The sequence below is a fragment of the Wyeomyia smithii genome, chromosome 3 (assembly GCF_029784165.1).
Source record: "Wyeomyia smithii strain HCP4-BCI-WySm-NY-G18 chromosome 3, ASM2978416v1, whole genome shotgun sequence".
Classification (NCBI taxonomy): domain Eukaryota; kingdom Metazoa; phylum Arthropoda; class Insecta; order Diptera; family Culicidae; genus Wyeomyia; species Wyeomyia smithii.
This window is the reverse complement of record NC_073696.1, coordinates 25,609,610-25,636,081: the sequence shown is the minus strand read 5'-3', so window position 1 is coordinate 25,636,081 and position 26,472 is coordinate 25,609,610. Positions and strand designations below refer to the sequence as shown.

Here is a 26,472-nt window from a genome sequence, read left to right as displayed (position 1 = left end):
GCTTCGATGTCCAATTATCCAGATTTTTCATGGATGATCCAGATTTTATCCAGATATTATTTTCTCTGTCCCGCAAAAAGGTCATCACTTCAATTTTGGCGCGAAATTTTGCAATTTTGTCACCTCAAATTTTGCGTACCCCAAGACTTTTATCCGAAAAATTAACCTTTCACTCCACGAAATGACTGCCAGATTTTTTCCAGATTTTTATTTTGCCTTTTCCAGATTTTTAAAAAAATGACCTGGCAACGCTGGTGGTGACATAAAATGAAAATGAAATTTGTATCGGCCTAATTCAATGTGTTCAGCTCTACCCGCTCTACCTTTCTTCCTCAGCACAGATGACACTAAAATACACAACCGATTTGACTTCGTGAACGATTTGTTGTTGTTGTTTCTTTGTTCGCTCGAACGCACACCGACCCGTTCACCGGCAGGATATCTCAGTAATCACAGTAGAGACAGACAGTGTACGGTTTTTTTTGACGTTGGACTGACGTCTATCTGGAAATTAGGCGCCTGAATATGAAAATCTAGTAATTCTTATCTATCGTCACATTCACCGGTAGTACCTGTTAAAAAAGCAACCAGGAGCACCCGTATTTGTCAATCAATGAGCAACTTGATGCAGGAATGCAGGTTGGTTAGTAAATTTTGATAACTGTAAATCAAGGTCCCGCTGCTACCTGTCAGCTCTAGCGAGACCGTCCCTATTTCAACCTTCTCGGATGCTAACAAGGAAACAAGTAACCTTAGTGGAGATCCGATTTTAACCCTGGTAAAAGCTTGGCCCTATTCTAACTGAGGAGGGTGTCCGTAATCGTCTGTTCTCCCATATTGCCAAAGGTCTGGTAATCTACAACGGCTGCAGGGGTCGTCGTCCCATGAAACCTGGCAGGCCTTCCAGTACGTTCCACGTCGTCACGTTCACGTCGGTGGGAATCAGGCAGGAGAAGTAATCAGATGGTGAAATTTTCTAGGACTAGATGCCCTTTCCTGACTTACGCCGGTCGGGGGTGACATAGTTGCTCATAAGGCGCTATGGGCGACCTACTCTCCAACTTGAAAACTTGAAAACCTGGACGAAATCACCGAAAAACTGAAAAGGAAATTCGTCTCCTAAATGGCTCTTCTGGGACCCAGGTTGCCACCGTAAACCTTCCATCAGCAGAAGGAAGCAAAGCCCTAAAGAAAACCAAGCTGAAGATCGGTCTGCTCGGGACTGCTACGCGGCACAGCAACTGCTATATCGAACCCCTACCGCGTTCCTACCGGAAACGGCAACTGGGTAGCGGATAAATCCGGGATGGCGGCCATTTGGACGACAGGCTGGTTGCCAAGATGAACGGATTATTCTACTGCAGTTACTATGCTTCGCCGCGTTGGTATACAGAGAGGTTCGCTCAGATGGTCGATCGTGTAATCGTGGAACTAACGGGTCTAAAGCCGTTGGTGATGGCGGGTGACTTCAACGCTTGGGCTGTTGAGTAGCGAAGTCGCTGCACTAAACAGCTCTTGTTGGAAGCAACGTCGCCATGCCTAGGTCTTGTCAGCCTAGAAATGGACGGCCTCCGACATACGCAAAGATCGGAGCACCTGGCAGCATTCCAATCCGAATAGCAGTACATATACCTACATAGGTAAACAGGTGATTTTGTGTTCCTCTAGGACGTAAATGTTGTTCGTTTTGCGTTAAATCTAACCGTTTTTGAGATATTCGCAGTTTCAGTGTACACTCTTACAATCTGCGAATATGTGATAATAGAAAAATGCAAAAGGCGCTCAGGTATGGCGGACCTATGAGGTCGAAAGCGTTGGGTACTTCCGGTTACCAAAGAAAACAGGAAAGCATCTACAAGCTCGCGTGCTTTTTGTATGTCCTCGCCAGAATTTCAAATAGGGGGCGGGAGGTACAAGTTCTTCAAAATTTTAGAAGTAATATAAATGGTATTTTGCAAAATATAAATAAATGCTAGTATTTAATGCTCAACACTATTTTGCATAGTACACAAGTGTTTTTGCACTTGAGTCAATTCGTCACATCACACTGCAAGTTGAAGTGATTTCGTGCTGATTTCTCGATGATTAACACTTTCCAATGAAATGATCTTGCGTTGGAAACTGGTTAATGAAAATCATCATCGTATTATAATACATCGTATTATAACAAAATAGCCTAATAGGCATTCAAAGAGCAAAAGAGCAAAACCAAGCATGGTACTGCGATGCCAATTTCTTGCTGCTGACTTCAGATCAGAACGCATGGCAAACTAGACTATTCAGGCGTAGCAACCTCACTTTTCGCGCAAAACGTTGAAATGGTTTTGCTATTTTGCCGAAGAAGTGATGGCGTGAGAAGTCAATGTATTTACATAAAACGTATTAAAACAATTTTTCAACATAATTACTCAGATTTTATAAGATCAGATTGCGTAATGAAGCGCTTCTGTTCATTTGGGAACGATTTAAAACAAATCGCTTCTGGGCCGGTTTTGTGTTTCTGGCGCTTACGTTAAAATCTCAGCCCACGGCAGATCTGCCTATGAACACTTAGCAAGCAGAGAGTACTCAACCGCTGCTCAAACATTGTTGACCTCAGTCAGGTTTTCACCCGACGTAATGTGCTGAACGATCGTGCATGTTGTACATGGTAGAGCAAGTGCTAAAATTGCTCAGTCGCAGAGAAAAAGAACGGGCTTCAGCAAGCAGGTCTATAAGATCCAGCTCTATCAAGTTCTTACGGTCTGCTCTCATGCTGCACACTTAAAATTTTTTGCCGGGTCTCGGTAATTTATTGCCGAGAACGGCACCACTGAGTGTTCGGTTAAAAAAATAATGACAGCTGTCACATTTTTTCGTAAATCTCGGTTCACCTAACTGATATTTCGGCTCGTTAATATTTTGTGCCGAAACTTCAGTTAGGTTGAACCGAGATTTTCGAAAAAATGTGACAGCTGTCATTTTTTTTTCTGACCGAGCACTCAGTGGTGCCGTTCTCGGCAAAAATTACCGAGACCCGGCAAAAAAAAATTAAGTGTGTGCTACAATGTGGATACCAAACTTCCACCTCTCCAACAAAATTGTCAACTTCGTGAAAAAAACGAAAGCTTCAGGTTTGCGCTTGAACTCTTCCAGCGACATGCGTATTACGTTAGCGGGATGCAGCTTTCAGTGAGGTTACAAGAGAAGGTAAGGAATTGTCACAGCTCGATCCCAATACTCCGTTGATCTGGCTGATACTTTACACAGATGTTTCTATGGCCTAATGATGTCGTTTTTGTGCTATTAGAGTTATTGAAAACAATATTCTGCACCAATGTCAACAACTAGGGAAGGGGGGAACAACGCACCCCCCTGGCTACGCCGGATACTACTACGGAAAACATAGTGCGACGGATGTGCGACGACGAGAGCGCCTGAAGAGTAGTCATCATTGCTGCTTCCCAGATCTTTCTGACGTTGCAAGACACCAATTGTTGGATCACCCATCGAAATGCCAGCGAAGGCTACTTCTACCTTTACGCAGTCAGCCAAGCTGTTAAAAATAGGGGGTGCACTAGGCACACTTGCCCTCTCCCTGAAGCAATGCCTAACTGCAGTCTCAAGTGAAGAAAAGAGAGTTGTCGACAGAAACGGTAGAGATATTGAGGATGGTCGACAAGCTGTAGATCCGTCATGCTTGGATGGAGTTGAGAAAGCTTTTTAAGAACTAGAAAGCCATGAAACAGCCGAAAAGGACTGCATCCCTGTAGAAAATGCAACATTTTACAGATGGTTCATTGATTTAACGTGTCATATGCAGTAGGCTGCAAAAAATCTAGATATATTTTCTTTCTTCATATTTGCAGAAAGGGAAGATTTCTCCTAATGCTTTAAAAACATAATTAATAATTTTTCCTCATAAACCAAGAGTTTCTCAAACCCACTAATAATCATTGTTGTTAATTAAGGTGAAAGGTGCAATCTTGAATTGGTCTGATCAAGTTAAATACTAAGGGCTAATTTATGATAAAAATCTTACTTTCAAGGAGCACATTGAGAATATCATTTTCATTTTCATTTTCGGGTACAGATGGGGGCCGCAGGGCCAAGTCTCCAGTGCTTTAACACTTTCCATGCTGTACCAGTGGAGAGATTAGATTTGGCATCGCAGCATAGTAACCCGAGAGGTCAAATAAATTCCATTATTCCATTAGTAATACAGTCGTCGTTCGCAAACTGCAACATGTTTACATTACAGTTACCGAATGCCGTTCGATAACTGCAACACTTGACACATGCCAAAATTTAGAGGGGGGTCCGTCACTACCATTTTTGTCTCAATGATGTCGAAATGTATTTTTTTAATGAAGTACATAGTAGCAAAAAATAGCAGAAAACTAAAATAGGTAAGCTTTTTGATTAATCAATTTGATAGTCATATTTCCGCATCATAATTTATTGCGTTGTAGTAACTACTTTACATAACCAATATGTAGGCGAAGATAAAGTTCATCACTACAGAAGACCATTTTACAAGACGTTTCTGAACTCAATTCATGAATGAAATTTTGACAGAAAGCTCGGAACCGCTGACATAACGCAAGTAAAAGCAACATCAATGTCAGCAGGATTCGTGTCGTGAAAGCTAGCCAAACAATGCACAAGGAATTTGTTTTTCTCTTATAATAATTACGGAAAGTGAACCACATAACATGGTGATTTGGCTTCATTGATTAATAGTGGAGATCCATAATCTTCCATCTAGAATGAAGAGACAACAAGTAAGCGGAATCGAAAAAAATCGAGAAAAATGAAAAGTCCTTTTGAAATTTCTCTAGAGATTCAACAATTTTTATTTTCGAATGCATTTAGAATCCCCCCGCGAGATTTGTCACTTCAATGTCAAATATGACTTTGACTCCAGATTTGACGGATTGCGGTCCGATAACTGCAAAGTTGTTACAGTTATCGGTCTTGCAGTTAAAAAGCGTTGCAGTTAAAGACTTGCAGTTATCGAACGGCGACTGTATATGTATGTTATATTTGTCTTGTATGCCGGTCTGTGTCCAGGGTCTCTCAAGGCAACCCCTCCCAACCGCACATATATTTAAATATTTTTATTCATTAAACCTCTTGTCAGATGAAACATTTGATAAATAGTAATAACAATAGTAATAGTTATTTGCTTTTTTACATACCTGCTGTGCCTTAATCCTTTACTTACCCCGTTTTATGTTTCTTACCTTTAATCACTCTTTCATTGACCTTTGTTTGATTGTATTCCTCAGGGTAATTGCTTGATTCTTCGTTTGCTCTAATTCTTGATTTTTCTCGCATTTTTTTTTTGAAAAAGGAGGAAACTGGATTAATAATTTGGTTTGAACAATGAAAATTAATGTAAATAAGTCTAACTACTGGTTAAGCGTTGGCTTTGAGAGAGTTGACAACGCAATCTTTTGATTACTATATCAAATTCCTTTACTGAGCCCTCTCGGCACCTCAGTAGAAAGCATGTCTTTGTTGTCACAATAGTCAATTAAAACTGCTTAATCCGTAAAAGACGATATCGATCAATCTGACCTTTCATCAAAGTGTTAAATGACTCAAACATTCCACCCAATCATTATCATCAGCTTCGTTTTATTACGGCCGTTGCAATGAAAGATTCTAATGAGCTTTATAGACATTTAAAATTATTTTACAATGGTCATGCTGTATGCAGTATTAGGTTGAGTTTTATAGCTTCTTTATTTTGATTACAACCGAAAAGCCCATCAAAGTCTTTTCGAAGAACGTTTGAGGTGTTTTGCAACTAGCATCTGGCCTTATTAGACTGGATCTATCTTGTATAATACATAACCGAAAAGAGTATTTTAGTTAACGAATTTAAACCAGATATTACTAATTGCAAAACCGTCAAGCCCCTGAACCTTGGAGAGGGAAGCACATTGAGAATATCCAAACAAAATGCACAACGATTACAACGATTAACTCACTTTATAGTCAGTGAGATAGGTGCAAGATTAGGTTAAGGTTTGATTTTAAATTCATTTTTTGCTTGACAAGTATGTTCACAATTTTCCCACAATTACATTCACTTAACTGCGGAAACAATTAGAGGAACTGCTCCATTATTCATCTCATTAAGCCGATATTCACGAAGAATGCACGGATTAAACATTAAATTTTCATGAAATCATTGAACAAATAAACTGAATATACTTACGTGCTCTTATGGAATCGTTCAGCATTGTATATTTAGTAAAATTTGCTAGATTTATTATATATTTGCTAGGTTACCTAGATATCCGATGTAGTTGTTTACGTGCAAAATTGGTAACCTAGGTGTAACCTCTACAGTGCTGTAGATTTATGTCAATTATGTCGAAATAATTCAACATTTTCAGTATGATTTTTTCGTATTAACAGGAACTGATTTGGCAACTTTTGATTTTTTTTTTCAACGCAGTGAAAACAGATGAAAATACATACAGTTGAAATTTAGGAATAGTAGAGATTCGTCGCATGTATTTCTGCTAATTCAAGCTTGTTTTAGGAAAATTCAGGTGAACAGTTCAAAGATTAAAGTATTCTTAGTGTAGTGCACTGGCATAGCGTGGTGGGGGCGGCAGGGGCGATCCGCCCCGGGTGTCACCCTCTAGGGGGTGACACCCATGAGGAAAATTTTTCATTTGTGTCACCTTCAAAATGGTGATATTCGTGAGATTAACTATCAATTAGGTGGAGGTCGCAGTGAAACGTTTGAAAATTATATGGATTTGCTTTTAAGAGTATAATCTCAACAATTTTTTCAAAAATGGGCAGATTTAGTACAATTGAAAACGAACGTCTAACTCTCACAGTTTTGGATAACAAAATGGTTTCACTGCAACCTGGAGGAGATGACACCCAGAGAGAGAAAGGGGTGACACCAAACTTTTCCGCCCCGGGTGTCACCCGGTCACGCTACGCCAATGGTGTAGTGAGTGATTATGTTTAGTGACTAAAATAAAAGGTGGTGCGCAAGTGATGAAAAAAACTTTGGTTGGCTGCTGAACGAGTCCCGTTGTAGCCGTATAGAACAATGCGCGGATTTTGTTTTCTGAGGTAGGCGATTGAATTAAATGAGTTTTCGAGTGCAGATGCCTGACTATAATAGGGGCTGTTCCTAAACCACGTGGTTATAAAGAGGGGGACGGGGGGGTTGGTCAAAGCACCACGAAAGACCACGCACTGGGGTTGGGGGGCTAACAGAATGACCACGTGGTCTTTATTCCTGACTTATATTTACTTGTTGCCACCAAGTCTAGATTGAAGCTTTTGTATTTTTTTTGTATTGAAAGTTTAATAAATTTAAGTTAAAAATTTAAGTGATTTTTTGGGACTTGACAAATGGAAAGACCACGTGGTTCAAATCGCAAGGGGGGGGGGTCGGTTCAAAGACCACGGGGGGGTACGGGGGCTATAAAAAGTGATGAAAACATGACCACGTGGTTTAGGAACGGCCCTATATCAAATTAAGTGCTTTTAAGTGAGTTTTTGAGAATTATACTTTATGAGGAATCTAAAGTGAACTAAGAAGAATCCATTTCATGGATAAGTAGATTGGTTTAAGAAGAAAATATGCGTTTTTTCCTGTTTTCAATTGTGTTTTCATGTTGTATGAGATTAATATATGGGCTGAGATGAATAATCGAGCAGTTCCCCTTTTAAAGAAATAAAATTTAAAATATACATATGTAATAGTGTGACCATCGTTTGTAGCAGAACACAGAATATAAATTCTGAACAAATGTTAATAATTAATTAATTCATCACAAAATAAACACCACACCTCCCCCCCCCCACCCTGTAAAAAATACATAATTCAATCGAAGCAAAAATTCATTTGATTTTGACGCAGGCATAATGCTATCGAAAGATTTCCAATTATAGGAAATTGTTCTTGCCTGATTGCGGCTCTCGCTACGCAACAGCATCGCAACTTAAGCTGATTTCGCCGCGACAACGCGACACTTTTTTGTGTAGCACTCACCTCGCATAGACCATATGGACACAAACAACTTATTCGCTCGCCGGTCGCACAGACAAGTATCGAAGAAGCGTAGGTAGGTACAAATGATACAAATGGTACAACTGCTGCAGCACAGCGGCGAAAAAAACAACATAAATAAGCCGAAAAAATGACAGCTTCATGGCGACCGTAAGCAAGTGATATTGTAGTAGAAGGGAAATAACTGAAACGACAGGAGAGCGAGTTGCCTACTAAACAACACAAACCGCGCATGTTTGACCTTCCACCAAGGTGACCGCATCCGAGCGGTGGAATCGTTGCCTCACTCGTAGTGCAACTGTGGCTCCGAACGGATCGGACTTAAGTGTGTGTTCTGCTCTGAACTGATCTGGTTCTCTTTTTGTGCCTCCTGGCCTGCTAATTGTTAAAGAAAGTTTAAAGGTGTCCACTTATTGTCTATTGTTAGAAAGTGTTTAAATTTGTGACCGATTTTTTCCGGAAAACCAGATCGGCGGGCTCTTGAACGAAAATGTCGAGACCAACGTCGGACGAGCAGAAGCGAAAGCAAATCAGTGTCCGCGGTATCTCGGTGCTGGAGGATGTGAACGAGATCAAGAGAGGCTTTAATCGTCACCTTCACTATACCTTGGTGAAGGATCGTAATGTGGCCACCGTTCGTGATTACTACTTTGCCCTGGCCCACACCGTGAAGGACCACCTGGTGTCCCGCTGGATCCGAACGCAGCAGCACTACTACGAACGGGACCCAAAGGTAAGGTCACCACCGGACAAAGCCTGGACGAATCACTGACCCCAAAAACTCGAAACAAAATTTTACTCTATTTTTTTTTTGTTCAAATCTTTAGTTGCCTTTCTTAGATTCGGATGAGTGGTTATTTTTCAACACACGATGATAATGACTTGACCCAATTCCGTACAACTTGTCCTTTCCATCAGTCCAATTGTCATTCAGTTGATAAGACCAGCCGGCTCGAATCAGAATTTTTCTGTTCCCATATTCAAAATCGAGAAAAAAAGTGAAAGTAGAATTCGCTGACATTACCTAATTTTCAGTCGGTGCTCTCCCCCTTTTTTTGCTCAATTGAATGTTGTAGTTTTTCGTCTGAGATGAGCGAGTCTCTCTTCAACACCTACAGTGTAGGGACATGTTGCCGCCGCCCGTAAAGTTCAATAGTACTAGAACGATGATATGCGGGCGAGAGCTACGCGGGAAGGCACAGAGAGTGAGTTTGTCGTACGTTCGAGAGACCGGTCGATCTTGACAAACCGTTGACCTGCGGGGAAGTCGAAGCAGGCCATTTTATAACAGCAAGACTGACGGGCATATGATGATTTGGTGTATTGTTACTGCCTTATCGGCGCTTGCTGGTGGTGTTGTGGCCTAATAGAGTTTGTAATTCAATTTGCTTACTTCGGGTAGATTGAATTCAATAAGTTGGGGTTTGTCAAAGAGGGGGGAGAGAAAAAACATGGCTGAAAGTGATGATGAGCATGTAATACCGGTGTCAGGCGCTTCGTCTGCACCCGTGCTGCACGGGATATGAAACATTTTCTGCTGCCGGGATGGAGCGAGTTGAGACTGTTTTTTCGTCTATCACGAGGGAAAATCGTGAATATCTTTTCATTTCGGTGACCTTTACTTGACTTATGGTTTCTGAATTGTTTTTCTCAGATCGGTCTGAAGGATTTGGAAAAAAGTCACTACAGCAGAAATATGTGGTGTGAATACCAAATTAGTATGAAATTAGTATTAGTATATTTTTATTGATACGTCATAATCAAGTTTTTTTTCCTCACGTAGGAGTTATGTCATGCCAACCCACACTCCTCGTTAATCTATCCCATTTTTTCAGAGATAAGCACTAAATCGTAACCCTTATCATCATGCGGCATTCAACCTTTTCTTTTTGTCAATATGTGACAAATGTCTTATTCAGCCCATTTTCACATTCCTTAGAAATATTATAATAAATTGGATTACAACAAATGAGATGCTGGAAAAATAAATCGAGGCGAGGCATTTCCTGATGATTGACAAAAATAAAAGTTTATGAAAATTTTGTCACATATAACAGAAAGGTTTGTGAATGGCTTTTCCTAAGTTTCAGTTTGTTGTATTCAATTGATTTTATTATTTTTAAAAACCAAGGGATGTAAGTGATATGGGACAGATTATGGACTTTATTACATAAGAAGAGTCGAGTGAACATTGCGCTCGAATCGAGTGTCTGGAGTCGTGTCGAGTTGCTCGACACATCGTATTTCCCGATATAAAACGTTGGAAAATTTAATTAAAAATAATTAAAATTTATATGCGATAGATAACCTGTCAAATACGATTCCAAGCGGTGATTTTGTGAAATTAATATGAGCTAAATTAAAGTAGGATATGTCAATCATGCTACAATATATTTGATCAGTAATACTACAACTCTATTAACACAAAAGTAAATCAACTCAAGCATATTTTCTCATCATTTAGGAGTCTGAAAAACTTTGCTGTTTACTTTGATTTCGAGTTTGAAATGGCACCATTTTCATGGTATATATCGGTACAATTCGACCATTCTCACGATCATGATAAGCAAATTATCTTTTTTGTTACAATTAGCGATAATTTATTCAAGAAATTAAACGAAAAAACAAAGTTTTAACGTTATTTTACGTTCAACTTAGATTATTTTCTGAAGTTAATTTTAGTGACATTTTAATATTTTTTGAATAATATAATAAAATAAATCTGTGTTTTTTTAACGGCCGCAAGATTACATTCTTCAATCAATTTTTTAGCCACAAACCCAACAATCTTTATGAAATTTATTATTTGAGGGTTTAAAAAAAGTTTTCATATTTGCATTTAACTTTGTTGAAACTAGTTACGCACTCTCTGAAGAACAATGAGGTCAAAAGAGTAACTTTTTGATGTTACTACAAACGCTAAGAAAATAGTGGTAACCATGATACGACCGCATGGTTGACGTAGGACTACGTAAATAATGGCCTAGGACTAAGCAGAGACTGCTTTCAAAAGCGATGGTCACTCAATGTAAAAAAATCCTGGCTTCGTTTAGGAATATTCTTTATACTTCATTCAAAGTGATGAAACATTTCAGGATAACGGTTAAGGTTCGACTTTGAAGCAATGTTTTGTTCTCTGTTGTCCACTAGCAACACAGGGGCTATATACTACATGTAACAGGGTAATAAACTGTTGCGTGGCTTCCATCCGACACGGGAATTAATTAGTTTCGTCCTTACCTACCGCAACCGACAAAATTTATGTTCTACTTATAAAAAAACTGACCAGAAATTTAAGGAATTGTAATTGTGAGTTACCTTTCAGTTGGTCTTGAGGTACGATGCTGGCCTAACAAGCCAGTCGTCGTAGGTTCGAGTCCCGGCTCGAGAGAGACTGTTAGTGTCAGTAGGATCGTAGCGCTGGCCCCGCAAGTGTCCTGTACATCAAATAGTTGGCTGCGAAGTCTGTGTATAATAAAACAGAAGGTCAAGTTCCGAATCGGAATGTAGCACCAAGGCTTTGTTTTTTAATTGTGACTCGGTGTTGAAAGGAGGAACGAGGCGATAAGAGTCCTTCCTCTTGATAAAATAAGCCCTTCTGATAGCAAAACTGACCAGCTGAATATCAATCCTCTCCAGAAAATGTTAATTGACGTATTGGCACAGGGAACGAGGTTTCGATAAAACTTATTCCTCTTGACATAATGGGCCTCTCTCAAAATAAAGCCTGGCCAGAGAGGAATGTTGGGTGAAGTCTTTTATCAAGGAATTGTAATTTGGTAATATTGGTAGGATGGGTAGTGGTTCGGTATAGTAGACAAGTAAGCTTGAAACGATGGGGTAAAACCTCACACATAAGCACGGATATAAATAACATCATAATGATACTGCCTAAAATATGAAGTTTGGAGTACAGGAAACACCTGGGCAATATCACAACAGATGTGCCTGGTTGCAGTGATCAGTCCACACAAAACGTTTTCAGAAAGACGGTTATAATTCAGAAGCATTTTGATCTCAGAACAGAATTTTGTTACTCCTAAGAGAAGAGGAAAAATGTACCAAGCGATAACAGTTTTTTGATGACATTCGAGAGCGTTCGTCTATGACAGTATGGCATAACAGGTTTTGGCATAATGAAGACAGCCGACAGAAAAAATGTTTTGCGACTATAACATTGTCGTCCGGTTCCCCAACCGCGAATGATTTTTCTTTTTTGTTCACCTTACTACCGTGTCGACGGCATGTATGGTTGTATCAGCGTTGCCGGGTCAATTTTGTAAAAATCTGGATAATGCAAAAATAAATCAGGCAGTCAGTTTGTAGAGCAAAAGGAAATCTTTCCCGGTGAATTTTTAGGGTACGTAGCATATGAAGTGATAAAAATGCAAAATTTGATGTGATCACCTTTTTGCAAGACAAAGAAAATTAAATCTGGATAAAATCTAAATCATTTATGAAAAATCTGGATAATTGGACATCAAATCTGCCTGTCTGAATAAATGTTTAAAAATCTGGATAATGGGTTGTATGCACATTCGGTATGCGATACACACATCCTTCAGTACACAGCCGCTCTATTGCCGAGTTTGCTTTTCTTTGCACGAAGGCTGTCCGTAAGGTGTCGAGCAGATTGTATTTTTTTTACAGCCTTTACGTGTCATTCGACATAGGCAAATAGGAAAAAAGAAGGAAAATGGCTCTGGTGGTGCTGACACTAACGTGTTTACTATTTACTATTCCGGAAACATCTTCCTAATAATGCCGAACGGGCACACAAAATACATTTTTCATTTTCTTATTTGATGCTCTGTTCCTACTAAGTTCTCAATGTGATTACCCAACTGTTAGCGCAGATAGGTATCACGAACAAACAGTAACAGAAAAAATATTCCAAGAAAACAGCAAATGAAGGCTGTACTCTTGGGATGCCTGGCCCCAGCTGCAGCCGCAGGATGCAACACGCAATTGTGCGATATTTGCTGCTATTAACCTTCTAGTGCTCACATTAGTTTTTAGACGGAATTCGAAAAAATCACTATGAAGCTTCATAAACATTTTTCAAGTTCTTATTATAGCTTTTTAGAGGTTTAACTGAAGACCGTCTAAAGGCGGCACTGGGCACTAAGAAGAATTTGGCTGTCCTCGAACCAAGCCCGCGACACGATACAACGTTATGCTTTGTTGCGTGACTGAGAGCTCCCTCGATCCATATGTGAAAACCTAAATTAATCCACCTAGCGGTCAGACCCAGCCTTTCTCATTCAAACTTATTTGTAAAAATAGATTTACATGAATGCTTCAATTCAATAAATGTGTATTCACTTTTTGGGTTCTAAAATAATGATGTTGTAATAGAAGTATAAAATATGAAATTTGACGTGATGTAAATGCTCAAGAAATAGCGAAATAAAAGAAATTCAATCACGAGCGATACCGGGAACATTCAAATGGTACGATACCACATTTAAATTATATCGTGGCCACATTGATCAAAGCAGGTATAGTTTTAAATAGCCTATGAATTTCTTTTCTATCCATAACTTTTGAACCACATATCAAATTGATATGAAGTTTGTTATTTGTAGGTTTAAGACTCGTTCGTATGACACTAGTGATGTTCAAATAAGTCGTGTACATAACGGTTGCTTAGTTCGATTATAATCAAATGAAATGGGAACGTATAGGGCAGCCATACTTTGAAACCACGTTTTAAATCATAATTCATCAGTTAACCCTTAACCAGCCCGTTCATCTGATGATTGTATTGATCAAATCAGTTGTGTACTTTCTGAGATAATGAAGTTTCGTGATTTTCACAATTCGGTACATTACAGACGAAGTTACAGTTCGATTACAGTAAAATTCAATAGGGTGTTATGAGTCAGCTAGACCTTTCATTTGACACTAATTTCGTGAAAATCGGTTTAGCCATCTTTGAGAAAAGTGAGTGAGTTCATGTATTCTTTGGAATATGTTTTTTTTCATAGCTGGATTTCACATTTTTAAACATAACAGGCAAAGTAATAGTCCGATTGCAAAAAAATCAATAGGGTCTTATGGGGTAATTAGACCTTCCAAATGACACTGATTTTGTGGAAATCGGTTCAGCCATCTCTGAGAAACATGAGTGAGATTAAACACTCTCCAGAACACGTTTCTTTAAATAACTTCTGAACCTCACGTTCAATCTTCATGAAACTCAAAAGTTAAGAGTTTTTTAAGTAGCTCGTTCACTTAAAACCAATTTTGTTAAAATCGGTTGAGTAGTTTCTGAGATAATGATGTTTCGTGATTTTCACATTTTTAAACATTTTTTCATGAAGATCGGTCCAGTCGAGTGAGATTGGGAGAGCGTTACATACACACACACACACACACATACAGAAAATGCTCAGCTCGTCAAACTAAGTCGATTGATATACGAGATTCGACCCTTTGGAGCACTTTTATACCTTTGGTTTTTCCAGTGATTGCTATACCTTTCTAGGAGAAAGGCAAAAAGCTTTCTCGATCCGGTTCCACAGATTGAGATTTTTCATATATTCGTATTACATATGGTATGAAAAAATCGAAACCACTTACAATATGGGTCTGAAATAAACATTGTGAAGTGAGATACTGTTATAGTTAAAATCTTGCTGAAATGAAAACCAGCCAAGACGAAGGATGACATGTCAGTGCAAATATCGTACACTGTCTGATCATGACACATTTATGTGATAACTGAATGAAATTTGCAATTGCATAATTTTTTTTGTCATTGCACATATATGGAAGATGTTATCGAATGATTTTTATCAAACTGCAACTGTGATTAAAATCCGCTACTGATACGCAATAGTTTGATGTTCACCACGGTTCGATAATATTGTACATAATAAGCGGTATTTACAAAACTAATCCGATTCTAATCAAAAGTTTGGTGTGTTCTGCTGAAATTGCTGTTTGTTGTAGAAAGTTCATTACGCTTCATTCAACATGTAGGAACGTTCCAAGAGAGACTTCGATTTCGAATTCCTTTCTCATGTCTGTCATAAGTCAATGTCAGCACGAACAGAATTTTGTTGTCCACTAGTCGCACACATGCAATATGCAACACGCGACAGCGTAATAAATTGGCTGAAAATGCAGCACTATGCAAAACCTCAAACTCATTTTTGAACGATTGGTGTTGATGAATTAGGGTTTCATTATGGCTTTCAGCCTTCAGGATAATTATAGACTTCTTCGCCAAGCCTTAATATCAACCTCTCTGTGTTTTTATCTAGAAGTGCTTGTAGCTTAAAGTGAACTACAACTACAAGGAAAGCATTCTTTTTTTGCCTGCAGCCCTTTATGGTATAAAGGATACCAATCTTAAACAGGTTCTCGTACAAAAAGATATGCCTGCTTGCTTACCCTGACTTCCCGGACGAACACATACGATTCGCATTGATTCTCTGAGCATCCATGAAAAGGATTCCTGAAAAAAAAAAAATCCTCAGGAATGCCCTGTATATGGCTCTAGGATTCTTGAATAAGAATCGTGAGTGGGAATCCTCCGGATCGTGTTTGCGATTCCTTACACGATTCCGTCACCGAGTTAAAGGTATCCTGGAGATTCTTAATCAGGATTATCTGCGTGTTAGTAAGGGTTGGAATATTGTTGCTACAGCATTTTCCGGAGATACTGCTTTTGCCTCTCCGGAAATTTCAACGGCTTGCCTAATTGAAGTGGCAATATTTTTGTTTTCCCAGTTGATCGCATGCTCATTTCGGCAGCAAGTCCTCAGGAGTATAGATTGTGCGCATATGTTCAGTCTTCAAAGGGTTTTGAGCCGTCCACCTTTGTTGACCGAACATGACCCTTTTAGTGTTATGCTTTCGTTCAGCCAACCTTACCTCGAAGTAATCCGCTTTCTTTTTGAAGCCTGGTTAAATTTTTTGGTGAAAGGTTTTTAAAATAATCCATGTGACCAGTTTCTCTGAAGACGTCACTCATGTACGTGCATCCTGTGAAGCCACAGGATGGTCTCAAATTATGTAATGCATACAATAATGTGTAATGTGGTCATCTCGATGTTCTCCAATTCCGAGTGCTGTGAAAACTCAACGGATTACACTCAAATTTTGGATTTTTATCCCGAAAGGATTGAGGAAGCCCAAAAAAATATAATTTGATGGATTGGTTCTTCTTGCTGTTTGAGGTTTCAACTGCCTTTGGACTACTGTGCTATGATACAACATATAATTTTGTTGCGTGGCTAAGAGCTCCATCGATATGGTTCCACTGTTTGCCAATGCGAAATGAGAATCACTTTTTTACGTTTGTATTACATCCGAAAAAGAATCGCTTTACGTTTTGCAGAATTGTGGAAATGGCATAACTTGAAAAAAGGCGGAGCCACTTACAACATGGATCTACAATAAACATCGCGAACAGAGAGCGAGCTCGTGATTAGTTAGCCGCTGCTTTTTTAATTGATTCTTAGATCAATTTTTCATCAGCATGCTAATTGTTATTCCAATTATACCATATTGTTTAAAGTGAAAGTAACAACGCACGCATTCAAAACGGCACATGGCACGCACTATTCTATACTATACCATCCTGTTCCCAGCTATAAAAGCTAGCTGGTGATTGGTTGGATGCTGTTAAATTAAACAAAAAAATGGTTAATTTTTGGCTCAGATTTTCATTAATTTACTATTCAAAAAATGTTTCTGCAAATATACCACAAGTTTTGGAAAACTTTCACTCTTCGATCAAGACATTGCACAATGGTCCAGAAACCGAATTTAGGGGGAAATTTGGATCTAGAGCTCTATAGCAACATTTTAGAGAAAATCTTTCTTCTACAAAGTGGTTACATATGATAAAGCGCTCATTGAAAAATTATCAAAAATTAGGGTGAACAACATTTCCGATTCAATCAAGTATCTAAGTTTTTTATCTTTGTAGATAGAAGAAGAATTTGTTCTACAATGTTATAGATCCATTAATTTTAGGTAACTTTGTAAAAAAAAGTTTTCATCTATCTTTAAAAACAAACAATTTATATTGAAAAGACATATTTTACGCTCTAACTTTTTTATTTCAAGTTTCATCTCAAAACTGTCTTTGAACGACTTTTAGAGCTTTTTAAAAGAAACCATTTGCAACGCTAACATCGTAAATATCTCAATTTTAATCAAAGTTATTAATATTTTTCATCAAAAAATATGCGTTTTTCATTTGTATGTCATTCATTTTGGGGCAAACATATAAAATATCTTTTGCTCTTATTTTGAAGGGCATATTTGACTCTATAAATGGAGGAACTTTTAGAAATATGTTAATTTTTAAATTTGAGTAAACTCAATTTAAAAACAAGACGAAAATTCCAATAATTTTATACATTATGCCTATAAAAGCACCCAGATTTATTTTTTGGTATTTTTTCTCATAACTAGACGTACTTACTCTTAATTTGACCCAAAAAGATCGAAATCAACTGGTTCAAAAGTTATGATTTTTTTTAAATAAAATACATCGAATATAGCCGGTTTTTATGGTCACCCTATTTCGGAGCTAGTCCCCTTAACAACCCAACGAAACAATACGGGTTTGATTATTTTCAACATAGATGCATCCCAGCGGTTTTGAGCACAATTGAAGCACTTTGCGTGACCAACTTCGAAATAGGGTGACCATAAAAAACGACTGTGTTCGATGTATTTAATTTAAAAAAAAAATCATAACTGTTGAACCAGTTGATCGAGTTTCGATCTTTTTGGGTCAATCTAAAGGTAATTACGTCTAGTTATAAGAAAAAATACCAAAAAATAAATCTGGGTGCTTTTATATGCATAATGTATAAAATTATTGAAATTTTCGGCTTGTTTTTAAATTGAATTTACTCAAATTTAAAAATAACATATCTCTGAAAGTTCCTCCATTTATAGAGTCAAGTATGCCCTTCAAAATAAGACCAAGAGATATTTTTTATGTTTGCCCCAAAAAGAATGACATACAAATGAAAAACGCATATTTTTTGATGAAAAATATTAATAACTTTGAGTAAAATTGAGATATTTACGATGTCAGCATTGAAAATTGTTTCTCTTAAAAAGCTCTAAAAGTCGTTCAAAGACAGTTTTGAGATGAAACTTGAAATAAAAAAGTTAGAGCGTAAAATATGTTTTTTCAATATAAATCGGTTGTTTTCAAAGATAGAGGAAAACATTTTTTTTACAAAGTTACCTAGAATTAATGGAGCTATAACATTGTAGAACAAATTTTTCTTCTATCTACAAAGATAAAAAAGTTAGATACTTGATTGCATCGAAAATGTTGATCATCTCAATTTTTGATAATTTTTCAATAAGCGCTTTATCATATGCAACAACTTTGTAGAAGAAAGTTTTTCTCTGAGATGTTGCTATAGAGCTCTAGACCCAAATTTCCTCCTAAGCTTGGTTTTTGGACCATTGTGCATTGGTGCTCAAAATCTTTTCACATTCGTCATAAAATCAATCATATAGGTAATTCGCCATCACATCATGAATTTTCTAACTCGTAATTTGCAGCTTTGGTTTTACCGCTTCTAACTTGGCATTTTCATGCCACTTTTTTCTCCCGGTGCTGTTTACATTTTCACGCCGGTAACTACTAGAATATTTTCAACAAAGTCTCGTAACCACTCGAACTATTTTCTTTGCACTAATGAACATCGCGATTGTGATTTATTTTCGCGAAAAATCGGACGAAATGGACGAAATATCGTTATAAACATTTAAAAAGTTTTATTGTGATGATTTTGTTGAATTATATGGTGTCAAGAAAAATCTAAAAACCCATGTTTTGTCAACAATGGTGCCGAATATTAAGGCTAAAGGGAGTTTCACCTTGAGGGTTTGGAAAACAAATTAGGTTCAGGTTCTTTTTTAAACATATAACGGTCTTGGTAGATCTTACGATTTCAGTTACCCCGTTTGTCGAATATTTCATTGTTAGTCGAAATTCAAATCAGGTGTACCAATCAGGTGGCATTTACCTGAAACCACAAAAAGTATAAAAATATTAGGCAGTCAATAAAAGTTGTGTGAATCACCAGCTCACCTGCGTAGCGTCTTAAGAATGGCAAACTGCACGTTTCGCGCCCGTGGTCTCTGGCTGGTTGTTAAAAGACTAATCTGTGGGCCAAAGATAAGATAAAAACCGGCGGTGTTAGTGTGTGTTGTATACGAGTTGTGCAAGCCAACGATTGAAAACACTGCAATTTTTGCCACCAAATCGTGCACTTTGAATGCGGTTCTCGGATATCTTGTGTAGTGAAGCTTAATGTTTTGTGATAACATGTCTTAAAATGTAACATTTTCCAAATTGTTATCATTATATAATTGGAAATTAATAATGATCTTATAACCAAATTAACATGAGCTTTTAAAATTGATAGCTCCGAAATCGTATTTTGATGAGTATGAAAATGTAAATATTATTATTTTCCGAAAAATTAACCTTTAAAGGATTTTTTAATATATTATTCTACACTAGCTGACCCGGCAAACTTCGTCCCGCCTTTTTTAGTGTTTAATTTAATAATTTTAAACATTTCAAATTTATTGATTCCTTGCGATTGGATTATATCGTTTAAAAATAATTGGTTGTGTCTGTGGTGTCTGTGGTCGATGCTAGCTCCTGTGTATCATTCTGGTTCCGAAGATACTCATTTTGTATGGAAATCGGCCATTTTTGGCTCTTTTTTAGAAACGCCATCTTACAATTCATAATGGTGTCTGAGGTCAATTTTCAGCATCATTCTCGTTCCAGAGATACTCATATTGGGTGGTACTTTAGGCTGTTTCCAGACACCGGAAGTCGCCATCTTACAATTCAAAATATTGTCTGAGGTTGATAGGTCGATTTGTGGCTTCAGTGCATCATAACAATTCCGGAAATACGCATATTGAGGGGTATTTGGTCATTTGCCGCTGTTTTTCGGGAACCGGAAGTTGCCATCTTGGATTTCAAAATGGCATTTGGGAACAATTTCTGGCCTCTGAGCGTCATTCTGGTTGAAATGGTCTGGTTCTGGTCTGAGGTCGATTTGTGGCTTCAGTGCATCATAACAATCCCGGAAATACCCATATTGGGTGGTATTTGGTCATTTGCCGCTGTTTTTCGGAAATCGGAAGTCGCCATCTTGGATTTCAAGATGGCATTTGAGAACAATTTCTAGCCTCCGTGCGTCAATCTGATTAAAGAAACGATCATATTGAGTGGTATTTGATCATTTTCGGCTGTTTTCCAGACACCGGAAGTTACCATCCTACAATTCAAATTGTTGTTTAAGGTTTAAGGGTTTGCGGCTTCAGTGTATCATAACAATCCCAGAAATACCCATATTGGGTGGTATTTGGTCATTTGCCGCTGTTTTTCAGAAACCGGAAGTCACCATCTTGGATTTCAAAATGACATTTGTAAACAATTTCTGGCCTCTGAGCGTCAATCTGGTTAAAGAAGCACTCATATTGGGTTGTATTTGATCATTTTCGGCTGTTTTCCAGACACCGGAAGACGCCATCTTACAATTCGAAATATTGTCTGAGGTCGATTTGTGGCTTCAGTGCATCATAACAATTCCGGAAATACCCATGTTGGGTGGTATAAGGTCATTTGCCGCTATTTTTCAGAAACGAAAAGTCGCCATCTTGGATTTCTAAATGGTATTTGGAGACATTCCAGAAGAAGGCAGGGTGTCGAAACATTATGGACATGTTTGTTACACCTAAAAACATTCACCTGCTAAATTTGGTTATACTTGCTTGATTGGTTCTCGAGCTGTACGAAATTCGTATTTCATTTGTATGGGACCCCTCCTTTGTAGAAGAGGGAGGGGTGTCAAACCATTATGGATATATATGTTACCCCTAAAAACATCTACCTACCAAATTTGGTTCTATTTACTTGGTTACTTCTCGAGATGTGCAGAAATTTGTGTTTCATTTGTATGGGACCCCTCCCTTCCAGAAGTGGGAAGGGTGTCGAATCAACATGGACATATTTGCTACTCCTAAAAACATCCACATGCCAAATTTGGTTCCATTTACTTGGTTAGTTCTCGAGATGTGCAGAAATTTGTGTTTCATTTGTATGGGACCCCTCCCTTCCAGAGGAGAAAAGGGTGTCGAACCAACATGGACATATTTGTTACTCCTTAAAACATCCACTCGCCAATTTTGGTTCCATTTGTTTGGTTAGTTTTCGAGATGTGCAGAAGTTTGTGTTTCATTTGTATGGGACCCCTCCCTTCCAGAAGAGGGAAGGGTGTCAAATCAACATGGACATGCTTGTTACTCCTAAAAACATCCACATGCCAAATTTGGTTCCATTTGCTTGGTTAGTTTTCGAGATGTGCAGGAATTTGTGTTTCATTTGTATGGGACCCCTCCCTTGCAGAAGGGGGAGGGGTCTCGAACTATCTTAGTCACCTTTCCCGGCCCCTAAAACCCCTATATACAAAATTTCACGCCGATCGGTTCGGTAGTTTCCAAGCCAATATGAATCAGACAGACAGACAGACAGACAGACAGATAGACAGAGCTGCATTTTTATATGTTTAGATTGTTTCAATGTATTAATAACCTAGTAGTAATAATATTTGTTGATACCACCTCCCACGCATCAGTTCAGCATTATCTGGTCCCATTTGCATGGGACTCCGTCGATCGACCTTTTCTTGCCACCTAAACCAGACCTGATCGCAGTAGGTACCGCACACACGTGACACACAGACAAAGTTCGATCTCAGCAACCTTCGGTCGGTTAGTCTATCGCAAAATTGAATTTGTTCCGTGGATTCGTCACACCTCTTGGCACTCCTACCCTGTTAAATCGGAGCTGCGCCAACCGGTTGGCGCAGTATGTCAACTTGTGAACGATATAACCCCCAGCTGTATCGCATTTTTGCACTTCACTCGTGCTCCGCTGAGAATCATGTGTTCGCCAAATAGCACGTGATCAGACTACATATGCACACGCGCACACACTTACATTTCATGTTGACCTACCATGGAGACACTTGTTATTGTTTCGTTCCTTTTCACACTTCAAAACAACGGGTGCCAGATAGTTGCAATTCGCGAACGATATTCCACTGCCCTTGTTGTGTGTTGCTGGCATAACGACACGGCGCGGTCGTTCGTACACTGAAATAATCTCACCTGTTCATATTATATGGGAGTGTTATAAATTTGCACTATTGGAACTTCCAATCAAAACGATGTGATCGAAAATGTGTCATGTATTCTTTATAGGATCGTCTGATAGACTCACATTACTACCAAGCTTTTAAAATAGATAAGAAAACCCTTTAAAAACATATAATCCATTAGACTCATTGGAAATGCCATAATTTATATCTTGACATACGATAACAATTTCATAGGAAAATCTCATGCATTCCTTGTATTATCCTTTAGAAATAACTCCACTAAAGGGACTGTTTCTTTCATATGATATGTACATGAAAACAAATCGAAGTGTTTGTTTATGAAAGATACAAGAATTTATTATAAAAATAATATTTATCGTAACAAATTTGTACTTGGTTGTTGACTGTAAAATGGCAATCCTTTAAATTAAGGCAAAAATGAATTACGTCGCACAGTGGCGGTCACAACTTTTAATTGATTCCACTACCGACTTCCTGACAAATGAATAATAAAAAAGAAATTACCGGTTCAACGTTGGCCACTTGATCCCAGTTCCAATGGTCTGTTCGTTGTTTGCCCTACGATTTGATAAGTGCCAATTTCTTCGGTGTGATCTATAGTTGTGAAAATCTATGTAAGTTTAAACTCAAATGAAGTATAGAAAAACAACTTACCCATTGGAGATAAACAAATATCCTTCCAATCGCCCAAAAAGACGCCGCCTGTTCGTGGTGTAGCCATTTTGAATAACTATCTGGATTATTCGATACCAAATCCTAACGTCAAAACAAAACTTCACAAGTAAACTGACAAGAAGTCCACAGTCACGGAGACGTGTGTTTTTGATTGGATTTATCAATAAGATTTATATGTTGGTTTCGAAACATGGCGGTTTTATATATCTACTTTATGAAATGTATTCCGCAATATTGCCAGTAAATTTAAATTTTTGCGACACATGTCAGACGTAAATGAATATCAAATAAAATGGATGTGAAAATCCGATAATAATTATTTCATTGTGCGATTCGTAAAAATTATTGTATCACATTTAATTTACAAATGGATTTCTAATGGAATCATATAAAATTAAGAGATCTTTTGGTACGTTAAATTCATTGGACAAATTAAATAGAGAATATATGTCGACTTGTTTCAGTGTACTTGCGTACTGAACAAAACACCCACCAGCTCAAACACCGTTCGGTGAGCTTAAAAATAGGTCGCCAACTTTGTCCGGTTGGAAAAAGTCTTTCAAAAGACCTCTAATAAACGGAGCCGAAAATTTTCTGCAATGTTTAGCGAAACCATTGTGTCCACACGCCGGAGATCGGATCAGGTCACCGCATCGCAGCCGAGAAGGTCAAACAGCTCGATCGATTGGACGAGCTGATAGCGCCATGCGTCTTATTGGCGACGCGAATTCCGTGCGCTCGCATAAATAGGAAGTGTCCACTGATAATAAACATTAATGCGAAAGCAACTGATCAATAATGTTTATACTCTCAACGCATCATCGATCGTTGGGATTATCAGACGATGCCTCTAATTGGCGGCTTCCCAAGCCAGAATGTTTAATGTGAATAATGTTAAAACACTCTTTCAAATTCAGCTTTCCAACAAAAAAAAATGACATCATTCTAGGATGCGATAAGTGCAGCGTAGATCGCGTGCGTCCGTGGCCTACTGGTGTTTTTGTTTCGCCCGGATTGTATTGGAAAATAGTTCTCCGGATTGTCGCAAGCGTTTGTTTTCGAAAATGATAATAACATTAATAAAAAAGTCATGATAAGAAACGTGATCTAGACGGAAATAAGTGCGCCAGCTTTTGTTGAATGGTGAAGGCTGATTAATAATCGATGAAGTAGTTTAAAGCGGACATTACACGAAGCAAATATTTGCTATTTTTGGTACGAATTTTATTTGCACAAAATAAAATCCGTACCAAAAATAGCAAATATTTGCTTCGTCTAATACCTGCTTAATGCTCATTGAGAATTGTTTGCTGCACTCATAACGGTCGCAAGTCAACACATCCAACGAAATTTCGAGAGTTATAAATTGTGATCACTTTTATATATAAAATATCTACTGTGTGGTTAGTAACACCTCGAGTAAAAATTTCGAGTCATCATCACTAATCCGGAACAGATTTAAATAATCACCGGGCGCCTCGTTAGTATCACTTTTTTTAGATAGAGTTCATCGGCCGTTAGCATGCCAAGTGTTGTCCAAAAATAAATACCAAAAAATGCATGGGAGCGCTTTATGGTGACATGCGTTGATCTGCGCTGCAGAATAACGGTTGCAGTGGTCCACGATATTCGATAGAAACGACGTGTTTCTACACACTTGAAAATTTCTAATAGATTTCGGTTTCAGTTTGCCGAAATTTCAGCGGCAAGATCGATTTTGATTTAAATACTGGAATTTTCGGCATCAATTAAAAGTGACAATGCCGAACGGTGTTTCTATGGAATGAGGGGAATTTGATCGCTTGTGACTATTGAAAAAAAAAATAATTCCTATAATGCCCTTGGAGTCTTGAATATTGTGTCGCATGTCGAAATGTATTTGCTGATTCTAGTTGAGTAACATTGAGCTTGAGAATTCCAGTAAGGGCCATCCACATACCACGTGGACAGATTTTTAACGATTTTGACCCGATTTTGATTTTGATTTTGACCGTGGACATTAACCAAACCCCCCCCCCCCCAAGGCTGTCCACGTGGTATGTGGATGGCCCCTAATTTAACTATTCCATTCCAATTTTCAATTATTTTCAGTTCACCAGAGAAATTTCTTTGTTACTATGACTTGATATGTTACTATGATAAAAAAACTTTTCGTGAAAAATTCACCATTTCATTTATATCAAGGACAAGTTACGTGTAGCGACTAACAGCCATTCATGTCTCAACCCAGCAAATAATTTTGGTCATTTATAGCTTGTTAAGTTGCTATTGTGCGGGTTTCTGCTGAATTATAGCTTCATAAACTTTTATGCAACAAAATGGTTTCTTGGGAAGCTTCAATATATGAGTACAAATTTATGAGAGTCTCGCATTCCGTGCTACGTATCCCAAAGCTCCTAGCTCTGAGATCCTATATCGAAGTGACGTACAATAAGTTTTGTTCAACAAGTTGCCGGGATATCTTCAGAGTGTAAGAATTTATTGCACTTATATCACTGTTAATTGCAAAGTTGGTCACCTAGCTTGGTAGATTAAAGTTGAAAAACAAAAACAAATCCCGCCCAATATCTGATAAGACTTCTGACTAACGATAACAGCGACAAAGTTGCATGGAAAGATATCGTCTAATCAAATGGTGCACTCGAAATTTATTTCTTTCGAGACCGTAATTTTTCACATATTAATTTTATTAACAATTGTCTTTCAACTCTTTCTTCTCTTTAATATTTGGTACTTCTGATCCTAACGACAGCGCGTCTTTATTGAGCAGGACTGAAAATCTTCTCCATAAGCGCTTGTCAATTTATCAAGGCTTGCTTCGCAGTAAGCACCCCCTTTTGATTATAGAGCCCAACTGTTCGTCGTAGGTATTCGAATCATTCAGCGTCCAGCGCCTTCGTAAAGATGTCCGCCAACTGTTTGTCAGTCCAAGTAGGTTCCACCTTCAGCTGCGATGTGGTAAAAAGGTGTCTTAACACCAACATCATTCAGAAAACCGGTTAACCAAATCACTCAAGCCGTATCAGCGCTTAGTGCCACGTGCTTCTTGCTTGACCACGAGACCACGTGGCCGTAAACTTAGTAAAAAAAACCCACTTACTGATGTGCGAACCACTGTGTCCGCCTCAGTGTAACGGAAACAATCTTCGTTGAACTTGACGTTTCTTGCAATAACGATTTTTCTCGCCGAATTGTCCCAAAGCTCTCCCAGTTGTTCTCGAGGTACGATGCTGGCCTAACAAGCCAGTCGTCGTAGATTCGAGTCTCGGCTCGGGAGAGACTATTAGTGTCAGTAGGATCGTAGCGCTAGCCCCGCAATTGTTGGCTGCGAAGTCTGTGTACAATAAACAGAAGGTCGAGTTCCGATACGGAATGTAGCACCAAGGCTTGTCCCAAAGCTCGTATCCATTCAGGGCGAAGTCAATCGTTACCATTTCTCGGCTCTTGGGGTCCCATTACGATTCTCTGCTGGTTCGAGATCCATGTACATTCGAAAATCTGTATCTTGTCAAGGTCTGGTTTTGCGTTCATTCAATTCTTTGCAGGGGTTACGTTTCCAGCTAA

The 26,472-nt window shown here is 38.4% G+C and overlaps 1 protein-coding gene across 2 annotated transcripts in view; it reads left to right on the top strand.

Annotated features, from left to right (window-relative positions):
- Positions 1-8,277: 8,277 nt before the first annotated feature.
- Positions 8,278-26,472, top strand: part of LOC129732037 (glycogen phosphorylase) — a 41,165-nt gene continuing 22,970 nt past the window's right edge. The window contains exons 1-2 of one of the 2 annotated variants that reach the window (XM_055692499.1): positions 8,286-8,437; positions 8,504-8,768. In XM_055692499.1, the coding sequence (XP_055548474.1) occupies positions 8,526-8,768 (243 nt within the window). In that variant the 5' untranslated portion in view covers positions 8,286-8,437; positions 8,504-8,525. Of the gene's footprint in view, positions 8,769-26,472 lie in introns of both variants that reach the window. The other variant, XM_055692496.1, reaches the window with a different exon arrangement.